The sequence below is a fragment of the Osmerus eperlanus genome, chromosome 23, assembly GCF_963692335.1.
Source record: "Osmerus eperlanus chromosome 23, fOsmEpe2.1, whole genome shotgun sequence".
NCBI lineage: Eukaryota > Metazoa > Chordata > Actinopteri > Osmeriformes > Osmeridae > Osmerus > Osmerus eperlanus.
Window position 1 is genome coordinate 1,542,185 of NC_085040.1, and position 18,176 is coordinate 1,560,360.

At 38.3% G+C, this 18,176-nt stretch overlaps 2 protein-coding genes across 4 annotated transcripts in view; one reads left to right on the forward strand and one right to left on the reverse strand.

Annotated features, from left to right (window-relative positions):
- LOC134009572 (mucin-2-like) overlaps positions 1 to 18,176 on the forward strand; it is a 202,174-nt gene that overhangs the window by 170,293 nt on the left and 13,705 nt on the right. The gene's annotated exons all lie outside the window — the stretch shown is intronic.
- LOC134009568 (calpain-1 catalytic subunit-like) lies at positions 1,607 to 16,958 on the reverse strand. 3 transcript variants are annotated; one of them, XR_009928250.1, is made up of 22 exons: positions 16,910 to 16,949; positions 15,314 to 15,566; positions 15,116 to 15,185; positions 14,893 to 15,011; positions 14,322 to 14,455; positions 14,049 to 14,223; positions 13,802 to 13,876; positions 13,223 to 13,308; positions 12,682 to 12,756; positions 6,766 to 6,926; positions 5,494 to 5,660; positions 5,308 to 5,319; positions 4,826 to 5,034; positions 4,641 to 4,680; positions 4,320 to 4,394; positions 4,003 to 4,060; positions 3,727 to 3,788; positions 3,531 to 3,599; positions 3,289 to 3,367; positions 3,035 to 3,151; positions 2,742 to 2,916; positions 1,607 to 2,540 (listed from the first exon to the last, which is right to left on the reverse strand). XR_009928250.1 is itself a non-coding variant. In XM_062449103.1 (22 exons), exons 2-22 carry the CDS (start codon positions 15,548 to 15,550, stop codon positions 2,493 to 2,495), a joined length of 2,100 nt encoding a protein of 699 aa, XP_062305087.1. In that variant the 5' UTR covers positions 15,551 to 15,566; positions 16,910 to 16,947; the 3' UTR covers positions 1,607 to 2,492. The 3 variants fall into 3 exon arrangements, 2 of the variants coding, with proteins under 2 accessions (XP_062305087.1, XP_062305088.1); XM_062449103.1 differs by having other exon boundaries at positions 1,607 to 2,519; positions 2,864 to 2,916; positions 16,910 to 16,947; XM_062449104.1 differs by lacking the exons at positions 1,607 to 2,540; positions 2,742 to 2,916; positions 3,035 to 3,151; ... (8 more) ...; positions 5,494 to 5,660; positions 6,766 to 6,926 and adding exons at positions 8,547 to 8,838; positions 8,986 to 9,038; positions 9,154 to 9,270; ... (8 more) ...; positions 11,778 to 11,944; positions 12,125 to 12,288 and having other exon boundaries at positions 16,910 to 16,958.

The following is an 18,176-nucleotide window of genomic DNA, read 5'->3' on the forward strand; positions in this document are numbered from 1 at the left end:
GAGAGAGGTATTTACATGCTGTGTTTGGGTCCAGTGAGAGCTGACAGGAATCTGTGAGCAGAGCAGAGACCAGATCAAGAGTTAATAATAACACATAATTTCATGTGTCCCCATATTAAAGCTGCTGTTGTTGTGGATCAAGATTCATCATTCAACACGTGTCAGAGGAGAGACCTGGACACTTGAGGTCTGCTCTGGTCTCTGGAGGGAGTAACAAATCCATAAAAGAGACTTTAGTGGGGGTCCTCTTGCAGTCCTTCACTGTGACCTATAGAGAGAGAGTTCAAGGTTCAAGTTCAAGTCTTTTATTTTCAGATGCACAGAACAACTCAGGGTCAGACTGGGCACTGAAATTCTTATGGCAAGACAACGCAAAGCAACCTGGCATAACATGACATATAAGTACTCAGAACATAGGTTACACCTATGATAAGTTCAAATATAATATAATAAACCTCCTAAATATACAAAATAATATACAATACAGTATACTAAACATCTAATACACATAATAACCTATACTAACCTTATAACCTATACTAACCTAAAGACAGGTAGTGTACAATTAGTGCAATATTGCTGATAGTGCAACCAGTAACTGTGTGTAAAGTGACACGTGTGAGTGTCGACAGTGTATCAATGTCCATATCAATGAGAGAGAGAGAGAGAGCGAGAGAGAGAGAGAGAGAGAGCGAGAGAGAGAGAGAGAGAGAGAGAGAGAGAGAGCGAGAGAGAGAGAGAGAGAGAGAGAGAGAGCAAGAGAGGGAAGAGAGATTTAGACTTTGACTTTAAAGATATCTTTATTAGGTTGCACATCGTAAAAATGATCTTACTCATTAAACGTCCTTTATTTCCTGACAGGATAGTCCTGCATGTAAACATAGGTGGAGTTCAGACTTTGGACTCTCCCTTCTTTTCTCTACGCCTGAAAAATAGAACACTTATTTGGTGGTTGGTTGGGTTAGGTCAAAAAATTGTGGGGAGTCTGGTCAGAACTCTGTGATATAATGTAGGGTTCCAGTAATCTTTTGTATCCAAAAACGTATTCTTTATTCTTTAAATGACAGGATTGGAACTGGGATTGTAGTTTCTCTCAGATGATTCTTTATTGTGTGTATGTGTGGTTCTGTAAGAACAAACATAATTAATGCAGAATAGAAAATGTACACGTTATCCTCAAACCAAAACTAAACAGCGCTATAGGCTCCGTTTGTAGCATTGAACTGTAAACCATACATTACCACTTTTACTTAAACAACATAATACATTTCTTTCCTCCAGGTGTTGCTTCCATCTCTTTGTTTCTGATTCCTCCCTCTCTTTTATTTCCCTCTTCTTAAAAAAAGGTCAGTCGTACTATAAAGGTTGTGGCTACACAACAGTCCGAAGATAGTCTTTACTTTAGAGTCTTGATTATATTAGATTATAATTATTGTAGACTCTCTGACCGCTGGTCTGAGGCACAGCTCACTAATTCCCCTATGGTTTAAAGGAAGATGGGAAACTGAACAGTGTTTTGAACCAAACATGAACCAAATAATTCCAATACCAATGGAATTACAGTTATTTGACTCTAAGGGTTAAATCAGAGTAAGAATGGTCAAAGTAAGGTTAAATGAAATATACATTTAATAACGTTGCAAATGAATGAAATCAATTACAAGGCAAACATGTTACAAAATGAAGGTTAACTCTTACCTACGCTACCATGACTATTAATTTGTAAATCAGAGAGACAGCAAAGAGTTAGCAAAGAGAATGAGTACAAGGACAAGCCAGAGCTGAGGAGAATGTCTCAGGAGAACAAGAATACACACAGCAAGGCTTCACAATTAATTTCATACACGAGAACAACCAATCAATATATTTACATTTACATTTAGTCATTTAGCAGACCCAAGGACACAACGTCATTTGGCACGGCCGGGAATCGAACTGGCAACCTTCAGATTACTAGCCCGCTTCCCTCACCGCTCAGCCACCTGACTCCCAATATATATTAAATAATGTTGCAAATGAATGAAATCAATTACAAGGCAAACATGTTACAAAATGAATGTTAACTCCTTTGGTTACCTACGCTACATAGTTCATAATAGCTATGAAGTTAGTTAACCAATTTTTAGCATCTTTTAAGCATATTTTGAGTATCTTAAAAACAAAAACAAAAACAAACAAAAAAACATGCATATTGGAAAAAGGACAAACAAATAGCTAATTAAATGTTTCTATTTTATATAAAGGTTATTAAACAGTTTTTGTAAAGTTTTTTTTAAAGAAATACTACTCTAGTATAATAAATGTGATATCATAAGATCAATTGTAAGGGTCATTCTAGCAACATTAGAGGAACATGTTGACTAAATATTTTTTTTAAATTGCGGACATTTTGCAAATACTGTACAGTTAACATCAACTTGTTCAACATGTTGTACATCAGCTCCATCTGAATTATTCCAACATTGTTGATCCATCATCCAGAGGTAAATGGTTTATGTATACATTGACATATACATCCACTGAAAAAGAAAAAGTAAAACCTTGGGTTAAACCTTATTACATTTAGTCATTTAGCAGACGCTCTTATCCAGAGCGACTGACAGTAAGCACAGGGACATTCCCCCGAGGCAAATAGGGTGAAGTGCCTTGCCCAAGGACACAACGTCATATTGCACGGCCGGGAATCGAACTGGCAACCTTCAGATTGCTAGCCCGATTCCCTAACCGCTTAGCCACCTGACTCACCTAATAACCATGAAAGATGTGAAAGTGTGTCACATTGATGTTATACTTTAACACAGTAACATACAAAGACAGCACTTACACAGCTTGAAACATTATATTAACACTTTTGAATTACTACCTCAGATTCCTGAAGAGACATGGTTGATCCTTCAGAAAGCTGCCGGAATATTTCTGTCGAAAGAGTTCAATTAATGACAGTTTAGTCCGTAGTCCAAGAATATAGAAAAATCACTGTAAATCTAAATGAGCCCTTAAATTAAGTGTCTGTGTTGTGTTGTCGTGGACGTACTGGCCATGCAGTCCAGGCGAAGGACCAGGCTTATGAAGCTTTCCAGGGACATGTTTCCAGACGAGCCACCATAGCGTACGGCCATCAGGTTCAACATGCCATCACTGACCGTCATTCCTTAAAACAGAAACATAGACCTTGGTTAAAAGTATATCATTAGAGCCTCAGAATTTACTTTCTGTCTGTTTTAGTCTCGTAACATAGTGAAGAAGTTGAGGTATGGATAAATTACTTGGGATATTGAGCAGATTTACCTGAAGCCATGATTGCATTTCTCAGTTCACTCAATGATAAAGTTCCAGTGAGGGAGACATCCGTTGCAAAGAAGATGTCCTTTAGGACAATGAGATACAAGAACATTCAGGTCAAATATTCTTTAAAAAAGTACAATGTTTTAAGGGGAAACCATCAAGGAACTCCTGGTATTTCTAGCCCTTAAGACAGAAGTGTAGAATGGAAAGAATGGCAGATTACAAATAAATGTATCCATTACTACCTGGAACATGTTCACTTTCCTCAACAGACGGAGGAATTCTGCACTGTTCAGTTTTCCAGTGATGGATGTCTTAAGTAATATTAAGGTTATCTTTAATTAATGGCATGCACAATTTCATTTCATGAAGTATACTGGGATTGAAGTATTCCTTAATATGACTGTATAATAGTGGCTGTTGCACGTGCAAGTAGGATACATCCATCAGAGCAACCATGCTTCGACAGGAATCTAGGCTGAAGCCACCATTGTTTGTTTGTCCTACGTGAAGAAAAGAAATCATAAACCTAATCATGTACTGTACATATGACAGAACTCAACATTTCTGTACAGTACATGCATAATAATGATTTTTGTTGAAAGATATTCTCATTGTATGCTCCGCCCACATGGAATTTGATTTTGAGATTTTGTATCATTCCCTAATCACCCAGAAACCTATTACTGTAAGTAATGGTTGAAAGGCAGTACATACCCTTAAGAACATTGTCGTTCAAAATCTTTTGAAGCAACTCAGCATCCACTTCTTCATACTTCTCAGAGAAAAAAAACAACAATTGTAAAAGCTTTTTTTACATTAAATTGAGTTAAGTCATCTTGTATAAAAAAAATTGTCAAATTCCTCAAAGTTAAACGCTAAAGGCCAAAACGAATTTTCAAAAAAATAGATCTCTTTACTTTATTACAAAGCTATCATATATATATTACTGTATGCTTTTGATGTACCTCTCTTCATACAAGACACATTTCTGGTGTGGTAAACTGTCAGTAAGTTATGTTGATTTCTACAACCTTGTCAGAGTATTGGCGAAAAAGCGTTTTCTTGTTTTTATTGTCTTCATTGTCTTCATTTTCCATTGGTTTGGGCTGCAAAGGATGCATGTATTTAGCAAAGGATGCATGTAAAAAAAATTAATCGCAGATTAAATTCTTATGAGGAAATGTTATCGCTTTTGTTGTCATTAATACCATCAATGTGTTATTAGTAACGAAAAATATTTAATTCTGATTATGTAAACCATTCAGGGTGTTCAACTATGCCATAGGTTGTGATGTAGTCATACCGTGCCCTCTCATGGCTTCTCTGTTCAAGTTGCAATACTTTCTACATACCTTTGTGACTTCCATGTGGTCATGACCATCAGAATTTTCACTGAGAAAACAAGGTCCAGTCTTATGAGGATTTTCCATAAACCACAATGTTACAGCCATAACATCATTCCTCTTTTGTAACAAATATTACATTTGACTACATTTTGTTTTGCCAAAGCACTTGTAGAAAATTGAGTTGTGCTTACTGGATGTTGGTCTCTGCCTTGGAAAGGATGGACAAGATGAAAGATGCTGTTTCATTCGGTTTGAAGGTGGATGGCACGATCAGATATTCACCAGGCTTCAGACGGAACAGCTCCATGACTTCACGAGCATTTAGATAATTCTTGGATTGACCCACAGGTGCATTGGTGGCAAAGAAAGATGTTGGGAACTTTCCTTCTAGACGCTTGTACTGTGGAAATATGTAATGGTATCTATCATATGCAGCCCATACTTTTTATTGGCCCATGTGAGTCCAATGCTACTGTGATGACATTCAGTTTCTCTCACAACCATATCAGGCTGAAGCAGGTAATTAGAGATCATTCCTTGACTCTGACCACCACAATAGTCTGTTAGAACTGTTAGAACTATACACTTCTGATCCTTGATCTTCTGCTGTATTTTCGAAATGCACAATTTGTATGTGGTATAAAAAGTTTATATAGTTATAATGGTTACTTACTTGTTCAGGCACCTGAAATTAAATACAAGAAAAATACATTTAAGCACAGGCACTTATTCTAGTAAAAATACTACACATAAAAATACAAATAAATTCATACATACATATTTTTTCCAAAACATCAACTAAAGTAAAGACACTGCCACCATGAGATGTGGAAAAAAAGAAAATCTGGTTTACACAGACCTCAAAAATGGAGAATCCAATGTGGAGGGTTTTAACCAGGCGTCTGTTTCGCTTGTCAGGCTTCTGCATCAGAGAGACCAGCATGTTTTTTTCCCCTTGTTTCTCAGCACAATCCTCATCCAGACCTTCAATCTTTAACCGATACTGAGGGTTTGTCCAGAAACTGTCTAAAAGGCAAAATGTCAGTCAATAGTATTTTTCCGACCATTCCAGATTTCGGATGAATCTTTGTATTAAAAGTGGACTGAGTAAGTATTTTAGCAAGTACATTTATTTTAAATAGTGTGGTGGATTCTTGATTATTGGGCAGGCTGGTGACCAGTGTGGTACGCAGAGCAAAGGCCATGGGCCTAAGATGGAGGAATCTACGCCTACGCATTAAGAATTACACCAAGGAACAGACTCAAACCAGTGTAAGGAGACGAGGGCTGGGGGGAGCTTAGTTTGGCAGTCTAAAGATATGAATGAGTGTGCGTATCTCACGTAGTGTGGATGTTGTGAGTGAGACTTACATACACAAGGCTGTTGGGCAGTGAACGAGGGGGGAGGTCCAGACAGCTACTAACAACTGTAACCGATCAGAAAGCTAGAACTTAAGAGCTAAGAGTATCCCCAAGGGCCGAAGTCATGTCTCAAAAGTGGCAGGGAGTCAGATGGCTGAGCGGTGAGGGAGTCGGGCTAGTAATCTGAAGGTTGCCAGTTCGATTCCCAACTGTGTTCTTGGGCAAGGCACTTCACCCTACTTGCTTCGGGGGGAATGTCCCTGTACTTACTGTAAGTCGCTCTGGATAAGAGCGTCTGCTAAATGACTAAATGTAAATGTAGGCTCCCCAGAACAGTGAGGAGAAAGGGGGAGTCAGCGTTAGGGGAGACTGGGGTGTGTGCGAGTGTCTCAATAGCAGAACAATAGAGGTCTCGCCAAAGTTTAGAAGGTAAAACCCATAGAGCAGAAGCCAGAGAAGGAATGATGGAAGAGAGAGGAACTGGTTAAGACTGAGAACCTAGAACCTTCTAGAAGGTTGTGAAATAGAATCATGCAGGGCGGGGGATTTTCTTCATATGCGTCTATATAATGACATGTGGTTGCTTTTTGAACCTTCCATGTACTAACTGCGTTATGCTGAATAAACCATCAAGCCACCTTGAGTTTGAAAGATATTCCGTCTCCGACTATTTTTGAATATCCTTCTGAGGAGAGCTGACTTCTCTTTCCACAACAATAGCAAACATCGAAATCTATTTTTTGGGGGGGGATATTATTATCATACACACCTCGATAATTTAAACATCCACCAGCAGTAGTTCCAGCAAGCCATCTGCCATCATGGACGGAACAACCCCAGTGACATGATGCATTTCCATCAAGGAAGTCAGGGCACAGAGAGCAGATATCCAAATCTGAGTAGTTGCTGCAGAAATCCTCAATTGTCATCCTATTAAACAACTGGATGATATAGTATACCATATTTACATCTGATATTTATATCTGATCTGAGAGGAGGATACTGAATAACCGCTAACCGGTTTAAACCAGTTTTCACACCGAATGGTAAAGAATCTGAGGACATGTACCTGGATTGTGTTGCAGTATCATATAGACCACTAACGCCAGGAACACCACCAGGATTGACCTCTTCGTTGTCACAATGTATCCATCTGGAGCTGGGTCTGGAGCTGGGTCTGGAACTGGAGTTGGGGATTCATATTTAGGTTAATATTGAATATATAAATATGAAATATGAAATAAATCCCGAAATTAAACAAGTCAATAAATATATAAATAAATGTATATATGACAACAGATTTTAAAAAAACAAATTTTTTAATCAGGGGACCGTAACTGAAATTTGAAACTTTTCTCTAAACAATGTCTAAATCCAGGAGGATAATCTGAAGTTTCTCCAGACCTGCTGTGTTTACCCAGCTCACCTGTGGTGGAGATGTTGGAGCACTCTCTCTGGATCAGCTCCTATAGGTTCTTTCTCAGGTCAAAGACCACCTCAGTCACATGTTTGAAGTACTGAACAGGAGGAACACTGGTACTGGAGAGAGACTGGTAGTTCTGAAGAGAGAGAGATTGGAGAGGGAGACAGAGAGAGAGAGACACAGCTACAGACAAACAGGTTAAGCAGAGTTCAAGCTGCAAGCGTAGTCTAGTTACCTGGAGGAAGTGAATGTTGTCCTCTGTGTGTGAGAGCTTCTCCAGAAGAGGAAGATATGGAGAGAGACTGAGACAGTCAGTATGATAGAGTCAGGAGAAATAGAGAGACATATTTATTCAGACAGAGGACTGAGTGTGTGTGGGTTAGGTGTGAGCTGTCTGGGAGCAGAGAAGACAGTCCAGTTTGAAACAGTGTTTTAATGTTTGGGTACATGAAAGTGTTGACTCAAGCCCCTCTCACACAGACACACTATCCCCCTCTCTTTTTCTGTCTTCATAAAATTTTCTGTCTCTCTCTCTCTCTCTATTGGCTGCAACTGTCTGCCATCAACCAAGCAACTGCACACTGCCCTTTGTACCACCACCTGTAATTATTGTGGTTGAGAAATTGCCTGGTTATTTCCAAATAAACCCCTGCATAGTAATTCTACATGTGAACAAATTGTTTCCTTTAAACAACAGTCTAGTTGTCTCATAAAGAGAAGCAGTTAAACGTTGAGCCTCGCCCACTTTGAGCCTCGCTCCGAAGTGAACATTGCAATGAGGGTCTTCTATCCTGATCTGCATCCAGATCCCTCTCACATAAAGCCCCACAACATGGGAAGAAGGGAATGTTGTTTAAAAACAGTCATTCAGAAAGAAAAGGCGCCTGGTGGGATGGAGTGTAACATTTTATGTTACTAGTGAATTGTGACATAAGAGCTTAAGATTTGAACGTAGACTGCAGGTTTTCTGCCTGTCATAGACAATGATGAAGGAAATTGCAGCATTTGTTGTTGTATGATTTTAGTTTATTTCACCAGCGCATCTTTCTAATAAAAACATCTTGGAAAAAGAGACAAACAAATAGCTAGTTAAATGATTCTATTTTTGATGAAGTTCGTTAAACAATTTTTTTAAAAGTTTTTTTAAAAGAAATACTACTCTAGTATAATAAATGTGATATCATAAGATCAATTGCAAGGGTCATTCTAGCAACACAGAGAATTAACTCACAGTTAACATTAGAGGAAAATGTTGACTAAATATAAAATGTGTCGAATTTGCGGACATCTTGCAAATACTGTACAGTTAACATCAACTTGTTCAACATGTTGTACATCAACTCCATCTGAATTATTCCAACATTGTTGATCCATCATCCAGAGGTAAATGGTTTATGTATACATTGAAATATACATCCACTGAAAAAATAAGTAAAACCTTGGGTAAAACCTTATTAATAACCATGAAAGATGTGTGTCACATTGATGTTATACTTTAACACAGTAACATACAAAGAAAGTACTCACACAGCTTGAAACATTATATGAACAGTTATGAATTACTACCTCAGATTCCTGAAGAGACATGGCTGATCCTTCAGAAAGCTTCCGGAATATTTCTGTCGAAAGAGTTCGATTAATTACAGTTTATTCCGTAGTCCGAGAATACATAAAAATCAACCTGAATGGGCACTCAAATGGATGTGTCTATATGTTGTGTTGTTGTGGACGTACTGGCCATGCAGTCCAGGCGAAGGACCAGGCTTATGAAGCTCTCCAGGGACATGTTTCCAGACGAGCCACCATAGCGTACGGCCATCAGGTTCAGCATGCCATCACTGACCGTCATTCCTAAAACAGAAACATAGACCTTGGTTAAAAGTATATCATTAGAGCCTCAGAATTTACTTTCTGTCCGTTTTAGTCTCGTAACATAGTGAAGAAGTTGAGGTATGGATAAATTATTTGGGATATTGAGCAGATTTACCTGAAGCCATGATTGCATTTCTCAGTTCACTCAATGATAAAGTTCCAGTGAGGGAGACATCCATTGCAAAGAAGATGTCCTTTAGGACAATGAGACACAAGAACATTCAGGTCAAATATTCTTAATAAAAGTACAATGTTTTAAGGGGAAACCATCAAGGGACTCGTGGTATTTCTAGCCCTGAAGACAGAAGTGTAGAATGGAAAGAATGGCAGATTAAAAAGAAATGTATCCATTACTACCTGGAACATGGTCACTTTCCTCAACAGATGGAGGAATTCTGTACTGTTCAGTTTTCCAGTAATGGATGTCTTAAGTAATATTAAGGTTATCTTTAATTCATGGCATGCACAATTTCATTTCATGAAGTACACTGGGATTGAAGTATTCCTTAATATGACTGTATAATAGTGGCTGTTGCACATGCAAGTAGGATACATCCATCAGAGCAACCATGCTTCGACAGGAATCTAGGCTGAAGCCACCATTGTTTGTTTGTCCTACGTGAAGAAAATGATTAAATAAAACCTAATCATGTACATATGACAGAACTCAACATTTCTGTACAGTACATGCATAATAATGAATTTTGTTGAAAGATATGCGCATTTTATGCTCCGCCCACATGGAATTTGATTTTGGGATTTGGAGATTTTGTATCATTCCCTAATCACCCAGAAACCTATTAAGAAATAGTTAAAATCCATTGACAGTACATACCCTTAAGAACATTGTCGTTCAAAATCGTTTGAAGCAACTCAGCATCCACTTCTTCATACTTCTCAGAGAAAAAAGCAACAATTTAAAACCTTTTTTACATTAAATCGAGTTAAGTCATCTTGTATAAAAAAATTGTCAAATTCATCAAAGTTAAACCCCAAAACAAATTTTCAAGAAAATAGATCTACTTACTTTATAACAAAGCTATTATATATATTACTGTATGCTTATTATGTACCTCTCTTCATACAAGACACATTTCTGGTGTGGTAAACTGTCAGTAAGTTATGTTGATTTCTACAACCTTGTCAGAGTACTGGTGAAAAAGCTTTTTCTTGTTTTTATTGTCTTCATTTTCCATTGGTTTTGGCTGCAAAAGATGCATGTATTTAGCAAAGGATGCATGTATATTTTTTGGAATTACAGATGAAATTCTTAACAGGAAATCTTATCTCTTTTGTTGTCATTAATACCATCAATGTGTTATTAGTAACGAAAAGTATTTAATTCTGATTATGTAAACCATTCAGGGTGTTCAACTATGCCATAGGTTGTGATGTAGTCATACCGTGCCCTCTCATGGCTTCTCTGTTCAAGTTGCAATACTTTCTACATACCTTTGTGACTTCCATGTGGTCATGACCATCAGAATTTTCACTGAGAAAACAAGGTCCAGTCTTATGAGAATTTTCCATAAACCACAATGTTACAGTCATAACATCATTCCTCTTTTGTAACAAATATTACATTTGACTACATTTTACGTTTTGCCAAAGCTCTTGTAGAAAATGGAGTTGTGCTTACTGGATGTTGGTCTGTGTCTTGGAAAGGATGGACAAGATGAAAGATGCTGTTTCGTTCGGTTTGAAGGTGGATGGCACGATCAGATATTCACCAGGCTTCAGACGGAACAGCCCCATGACTTCACGAGCATTTAGATAATTCTTGGATTGAGCCACAGGTGCATTGGTGGCAAAGAAAGATGCTGGGAACTTTCCTTCTAGACGCTTGTACTGTGGAAATATGTAATGGTATCTATCATATGCAGCCCATACTTTTTATTGGCCCATGTGAGTCCACTGCTACTGTGATGACATTCAGTTTCTCTCACTCCCATATCAGTACATTTTACAGTACAGCCTGGTTGCCAAGATGTGGTTACTTTGCGCTGAAGTAGGTCATTACAAATCTCCTTGACCCTAACCACCACAATAGTCTGTTACAACTGTTAGAACTGTTAAAACTGTTAAAACTGTTAAAACTGTTAGAACTGTTAGAACTGTTAGAACTGTTAAAACTGTTAAAACTGTTAGAACTATACACTTAATATCCTTGATCTTCTGATTTCGAAATGCACACATTTGTATGTCGTATAAGTAGTTTATATAGTTTATAATGGTTACTTACTTGTTCAGGCACCTGAAATTAAATACAAGAAAAATACATTTAAGAACAGGCACTTATTCTAGTAATATACTGATAAATGTGAGAGGCCAAGTACCGGTAGGTTTAATCCTAGAACTAGTGATCTAGACATAAAAATACAAATAAATTCATACATAAATATATTTTCCAAAACGTCAACTAAAGTAAAGACACTGCCACCATGATTTTGTTTTGGAAAAAAAAGAAAATGTGGTTTTACAAAGACCTCAAAAATTGAAAATCCAATGTGGAGGCTTTTAACCAGGCGTCTGTTTGGCTTGTTAGGCTTCTGCATCAGAGAGACCAGCATATTTTTGTCCCCTTGTTTCTCAGCACAATCCTCATCCAGACCTTCAATCTTTAACCGATACTGAGGGTTTGTCCAGAAACTGTCTAAAAGGCAAAATGTCAGTCAATAGTATTTTTCTGACCATTCCAGATTTTGGATGAATCTTTGAATTAGAAGTGGACTGAGTAAGTATTTTAGCAAGTACATTTATTTTAAATAGCAAAAATTGATTTTTTTCTCGAATCGAATATCTATTTTTGGGGGGATATTATTATCATACACACCTCGATAATTTAAACATCCACCAGCCGTAGTTCCAGCAACCCATCTGCCATCATGGACGGAACACCCCCAGTGACCCCCAGTGACATTTCCATCAAGGAAGTCAGGGTACAGAGAGCAGATATCCAAATTTGAGTAATTGCTGCAGAAATCCTCAATTGTCATCCTATTAAGACAATCATGTTTCAGTCTTTGAAAGACTGGTTTGCGGCAGTGTGATGACATCCTAAAACTGAAATGATTTAATTCACCAGCAAAGTTGAGTTTATCAGTCATGTTTCCCTCTCTATTATATGTTTTTGTCGTTTTATTAAATTCCATGAAAGAAAATTGTGAAAATGAAATGTGCCCTGATGTTTCAATAACCCACCATTCATGTCTATACATTTAATAACAACATTAAACAGTAAACCATGAATTCTATGTAAATCTCAAATAATCCAGAACATTTAAATACGTCTTAGAACCCTTACCAGCTATAACATCTTATGAAGATAGCACTGGCTATGAATGTGTTGCCTGTCTTCATTGTAGACAGTGTGTGGGTTTCTGTGCTTACCAGAATTCTCCGTCATCCTTCACTGAGAGACATTTCAGACGATCCTTAAGACTCACGGTCTGCCACAAGGGGGACCTAAAAACCATAAAATGGTCATTTGAAAAGGCTGAATAGAATAAGGCAGAGGAAGTCTGTCTACAGCTCTGGAGGAAGGCAGAGGAAGTCTGTCTACAGCTCTGGAGTAAGGCAGAGGAAGTCTGTCTACAGCTTTAGAGTAAGGCAGAGGAAGTCTGTCTACAGCTTTAGAGTAAGGCAGAGGAAGTCTGTCTACAGCTTTAGAGTAAGGCAGAGGAAGTCTGTCTACAGCTTTAGAGTAAGGCAGAGGAAGTCTTTCTACAGCTTTAGAGTAAGGCAGAGGAAGTCTGTCTACAGCTCTGGGGGGGAAAGGAGACACTGCACCTTTAACTTTCCTTAAAAAAAATTGATAAGGACGATTTTGAGTGAGAAACAGAAGGGAAAATTGTATGAAAGTGTATGAAAAACGGCAACAAAATATGTGGTGCAAAAAAACATGTAAATTATTACTAGTGTGTTGTCTTACTTGTCGCTCCACTCCCTGTTCCATTCCACCCTGCCCCAGGGGTTCCACAGACGCACCAGCTTCACTGGTCTTCCATTTCTCGTGAGCTGAGAAGTGTAAATGAGACCAGTGTTTAGTGATAGTTTAAGTTGGACACATTTGCGTATTATTTGCCGGTGTGTCTAGTAGGAGAAATAGGTTCCCATGTACCAGCATTACTTTAGTTTAAACAGTTTTTTAAGACCCTAATAGTGTGTATTTAAGAATTGTTTATTTTTGTAATGGGAACCTATTTCTCCTACTAGACTTACTTAAATAATGTGATCCTTTTTATCAAATTATAGTTGTTGTGCAATATAACACAGGGGGGGATACGTTTGAACCTACATACATCTTGGTTTGGACATGCACATCATACATAAGATGGACTTTATTGTCCTTAAAGAATACGGTACAGTATCTGTTGTTCAAATACATACAGCTCTGGAAAAAATTAAAAGACCACTTTTTCTGTCCTTTTGTAAAAAGATAAATCTAGGAATGTCATACATGAATGTTATCTGGTAGCTGTCATTATCATCCATTCAGATCATACTGTACCTCAGTGACACCTGTAACAGTGTATGCATGGCCCCTCACTAATCCGTTCTCTGCAACGGTGTTGGCTGATGTTTCCTACAGAGTAAAACAAGCATCAAGACCGATGAAATAAATGGAACAATGTTATTTATTAGAAACACAGCAAAACTCTGTATACATTTGTGCAAAAAAGGCCAACCACTGTTTCGTCAGTGTGTCTTCACAGTTGCTGTATCCAGGTGTCTGCATGAGGTTGTTTTACACTCACCCCTTGAGGAGTACCACACCCCATCAGCGATTTTGATTGGGCAGCTCTAGACATTAGATCCCATAGGTTAGAAGGGGCTTCTGCAAGCTGGATACACAAGTGGATCCCGCCAGTAAAATCCACCAAAGCCTCAGAGGGCGTCCCTGCATTCATGTCTGCATAGGAGCCACAAACTCTGGCAAAAGAGTACATACATTATGATCTATGAAACCAATGCAACCGTTTTTTAATCCAAAACACTTGGTTAAATGACTAAAATGCTTGTTTACATACTTGGCGTAGGCCTTCTCCATCAAAGCAGGCCAGAACTCATTTGGAGTTTTGGAATGGACAAAAATGAGCCTGCCATCAACTGTCGGAAGCTTGTCATCAATCAAAACATCCTCCCACTTTCCGAACCTCCAGAACTAAAAGATAGGATAGAACATTCATTTTAAGATGTTATTTTCATCAGGGTCTCCAAAAATATTGGAAGACCCGAATGGTTGTGCAACAGCCACTGAGCCCAATGATTTGGGTGCAGATTCATGACAAATCCCTAAGGAAATCCTTGAAGAACCGTAACACTAGGTATGGCACTAGGAATAGTCAGATATTTTAATAATAATATGTCTTGCTTCAAACATTGCTATTGTTGTTTCCAAACAATAAGGGAAATCTTGACTTTTATATGAGAATGTGTCCTCTATTTTAGGTATTACGGTAATATATTGTTGAGGGTTTTGCTCCCAAAATTTGCACCACAAAAATGTTTTCCCACTGTTGATAAGAGGCACAGTAGAGAATCATTATAATTTATATTAATTATTTGTTATTCCTGTATTCCAATATTATCAGACTTTACCCTGAAATGGAATATTCCACAATATTCTTGTTGAAATGATTGATTGAGAGGCATGATTTGTTCCAGGAAATGCTTTTGGAATGTCAGTGCCCCAATGGAGGCAAGGAACCAGCAGTTACCTAAACAAGGACAAGGAATGAGTGAGTAGGAACAACACATTGCATTTAAACAGTCAGTGTTTGTGATGTAAATGTATTTGAAAAGAACAGTCACATCCACCTACCAACCATGCCTTGCCCAAAATCAAATCTTGAAATTCCATCAACAATAAAAGAGGGATTCTGAGCAATTTTCTGAAAGTGAGGAATTGATCATTAAGACTCAGATTCCATGCCCTTCACAAACAATGAGAGTAGTAGCCTACTATTACTTTGGGGATGCTGTGCTGTGTAACGGCCCAAGTCAAGGTCAAATAACTTACATGTGGCCTCAACCACTGCACTCTTCCCATGTCGGAGGGGGACAGTAGTCCTTCGCCAATTGAATTATGGTCTGGGGGAAACATGTCATCGACAAAGCGAACCTCCCGAGCAATACAGTACTGCTTCATCTGTTCAAAGTCTTGGTTGAGGAATTTCAGGGGGTTGTCAAGGCTACCACGGCCATCTTTCTTGTGGCGCTCTTTCATGATATTTAGACACACACCAGGAGGAGGCATTGCTGCAGAAAGGTATCTGTGCAAGGAGGGTAAAATGTGATTTGTTAAATAGACGAAGACACTCACTAAAAGTACTAATACCTGTATTTTAACTATGAGCATGATTTCAAAGTTTTCACCGGCAGTCAAAGAAAAAAAACCTCAAATCTCTGCCTCAAAGACCACTTAAACAAATGACACCCAAATGTACAATTAGCGTATCAGGTTGGTCTCACTATCTTTTTCAATGGTTCTGGATCTCAGTTTTTCCGTAAAGAATATCGTTTAAAGGTACAATAGATACGGTTTTTGAGTAAGATGATCGGCTTTCAATTTTTTTGAAAGGTTGGAACAATATTTTCAAAAAAAGGTTTGGGGAAAAAAACAATTACAAAGGTTTTGGAAAACAAAGTTTTGAAAGGTTGCAAAAAATCTTTTGAAAAAAGTTTCAAAAAACACGTTAGCATCATTGATGAGTACTTGATATGAGGACTCTACTATACTCAACAGTACTCTACTGTACTCTGCTCTGCTTCACTCTGTTATAGGCTTCTCTGTTCTCATCTCCCCACATTTCTCCCTTGGAGGTGTTTTTTTTTCCAAAGGTTTAAAAATATTTTTGAAAAAAAGTGAGTGGCTGCGGGAGAGGGTATTTCACGTTCATGTGGATGATGGCAAATATGTAAATAGGCTACATTTATTGAGCATGGAATAGATTTTAGTCTAATTTTCCACTGCTGAATGAGGCACAGATATGATGTCATTATGAAAGCGAAATAATGCAGTGTATGGTAAACTAATAGAGACTAACTTATAAAATAACCAGACGTGAACCCAATTATTCTCCAAATGAGCGTTTGCAACAAAGCAGAACATATTTAGTTTTCAATACAGACTGCAACCATTTGTCTCACACTAATTCTATTCACCTGTGCTGCCTGTCCCCCCCCCCCCCCACTCTAGGTGCTCCCTATGTTCTGATTGTTTCCTTGTCTATTCAACCTCTCTCTCTCCCTGTTCTGGTTGTTTCCTTTGTCTTGTGTGTTTCCCGAGTTGTCCCAGACGGTTTTTATCAGTATTCAGTCTCTGTATCTAGATTACCTGTGTACCGAACCCTGCAGATTCAGCCTGCAGTCTGTCTGTGCCTTATCAAGAATCCACTGTGTACCGAACCTTGCCTGTCCATCACCTGAGTCAGCCTGCCGATTTTGGATTCATAGAATACTGTTAACTGTTATACCTGCCTCCGCTGTCTGCATTTGGGTCTTGGCCTGAGCCGCTACACCATTCCGTTCTAAAGATATTGCAGTGATTGCAAATGCATGGAATTTCCCCCTGGAATCAAAGTACTACTGCCAACTTTAACTCGAAATATCTTACCCCAGATGATTTGGAAAAGAAGAATAGATAGAACTCCAGTCTTCACACCTGATGTGGTTCATATGACGTCAGGCTGACTGATTCTATCCCATAAAAGCGCTGAGTACATAAAAAAAAGCACTGAGTACATAGTGCACATTGAGCTAATTTGCATATAAGCCACCTGTGGACAATGCAATAGTAAAAGGAAACCTTATACATAGTACTGCAGCATTTAGATAAGCCCAAAACATTTGCAAAATGGCTTTTTATTGATTTATCCAATGCTTTTATTATTCAGTCACACATTTTAGTTAGGAAAAGTAGAAATGATTTTAGCGTGTTCCTTGCCATGTTATGTGTGACTATTTCCGCCGTGTACCTGTTTGTGGAACAAACCTGTACCTGTTCTCCTCAGACAGAGAGAGGTATTTACATGCTGTGTTTGGGTCCAGTGAGAGCTGACAGGAATCTGTGAGCAGAGCAGAGACCAGATCAAGAGTTAATAATAACACATAATTTCATGTGTCCCCATATTAAAGCTGCTGTTGTTGTGGATCAAGATTCATCATTCAACACGTGTCAGAGGAGAGACCTGGACACTTGAGGTCTGCTCTGGTCTCTGGAGGGAGTAACAAATCCATAAAAGAGACTTTAGTGGGGGTCCTCTTGCAGTCCTTCACTGTGACCTATAGAGAGAGAGTTCAAGGTTCAAGTTCAAGTCTTTTATTTTCAGATGCACAGAACAACTCAGGGTCAGACTGGGCACTGAAATTCTTATGGCAAGACAACGCAAAGCAACCTGGCATAACATGACATATAAGTACTCAGAACATAGGTTACACCTATGATAAGTTCAAATATAATATAATAAACCTCCTAAATATACAAAATAATATACAATACAGTATACTAAACATCTAATACACATAATAACCTATACTAACCTTATAACCTATACTAACCTAAAGACAGGTAGTGTACAATTAGTGCAATATTGCTGATAGTGCAACCAGTAACTGTGTGTAAAGTGACACGTGTGAGTGTCGACAGTGTATCAATGTCCATATCAATGAGAGAGAGAGAGAGAGCGAGAGAGAGAGAGAGAGAGAGCGAGAGAGAGAGAGAGCAAGAGAGGGAAGAGAGATTTAGACTTTGACTTTAAAGATATCTTTATTAGGTTGCACATCGTAAAAATGATCTTACTCATTAAACGTCCTTTATTTCCTGACAGGATAGTCCTGCATGTAAACATAGGTGGAGTTCAGACTTTGGACTCTCCCTTCTT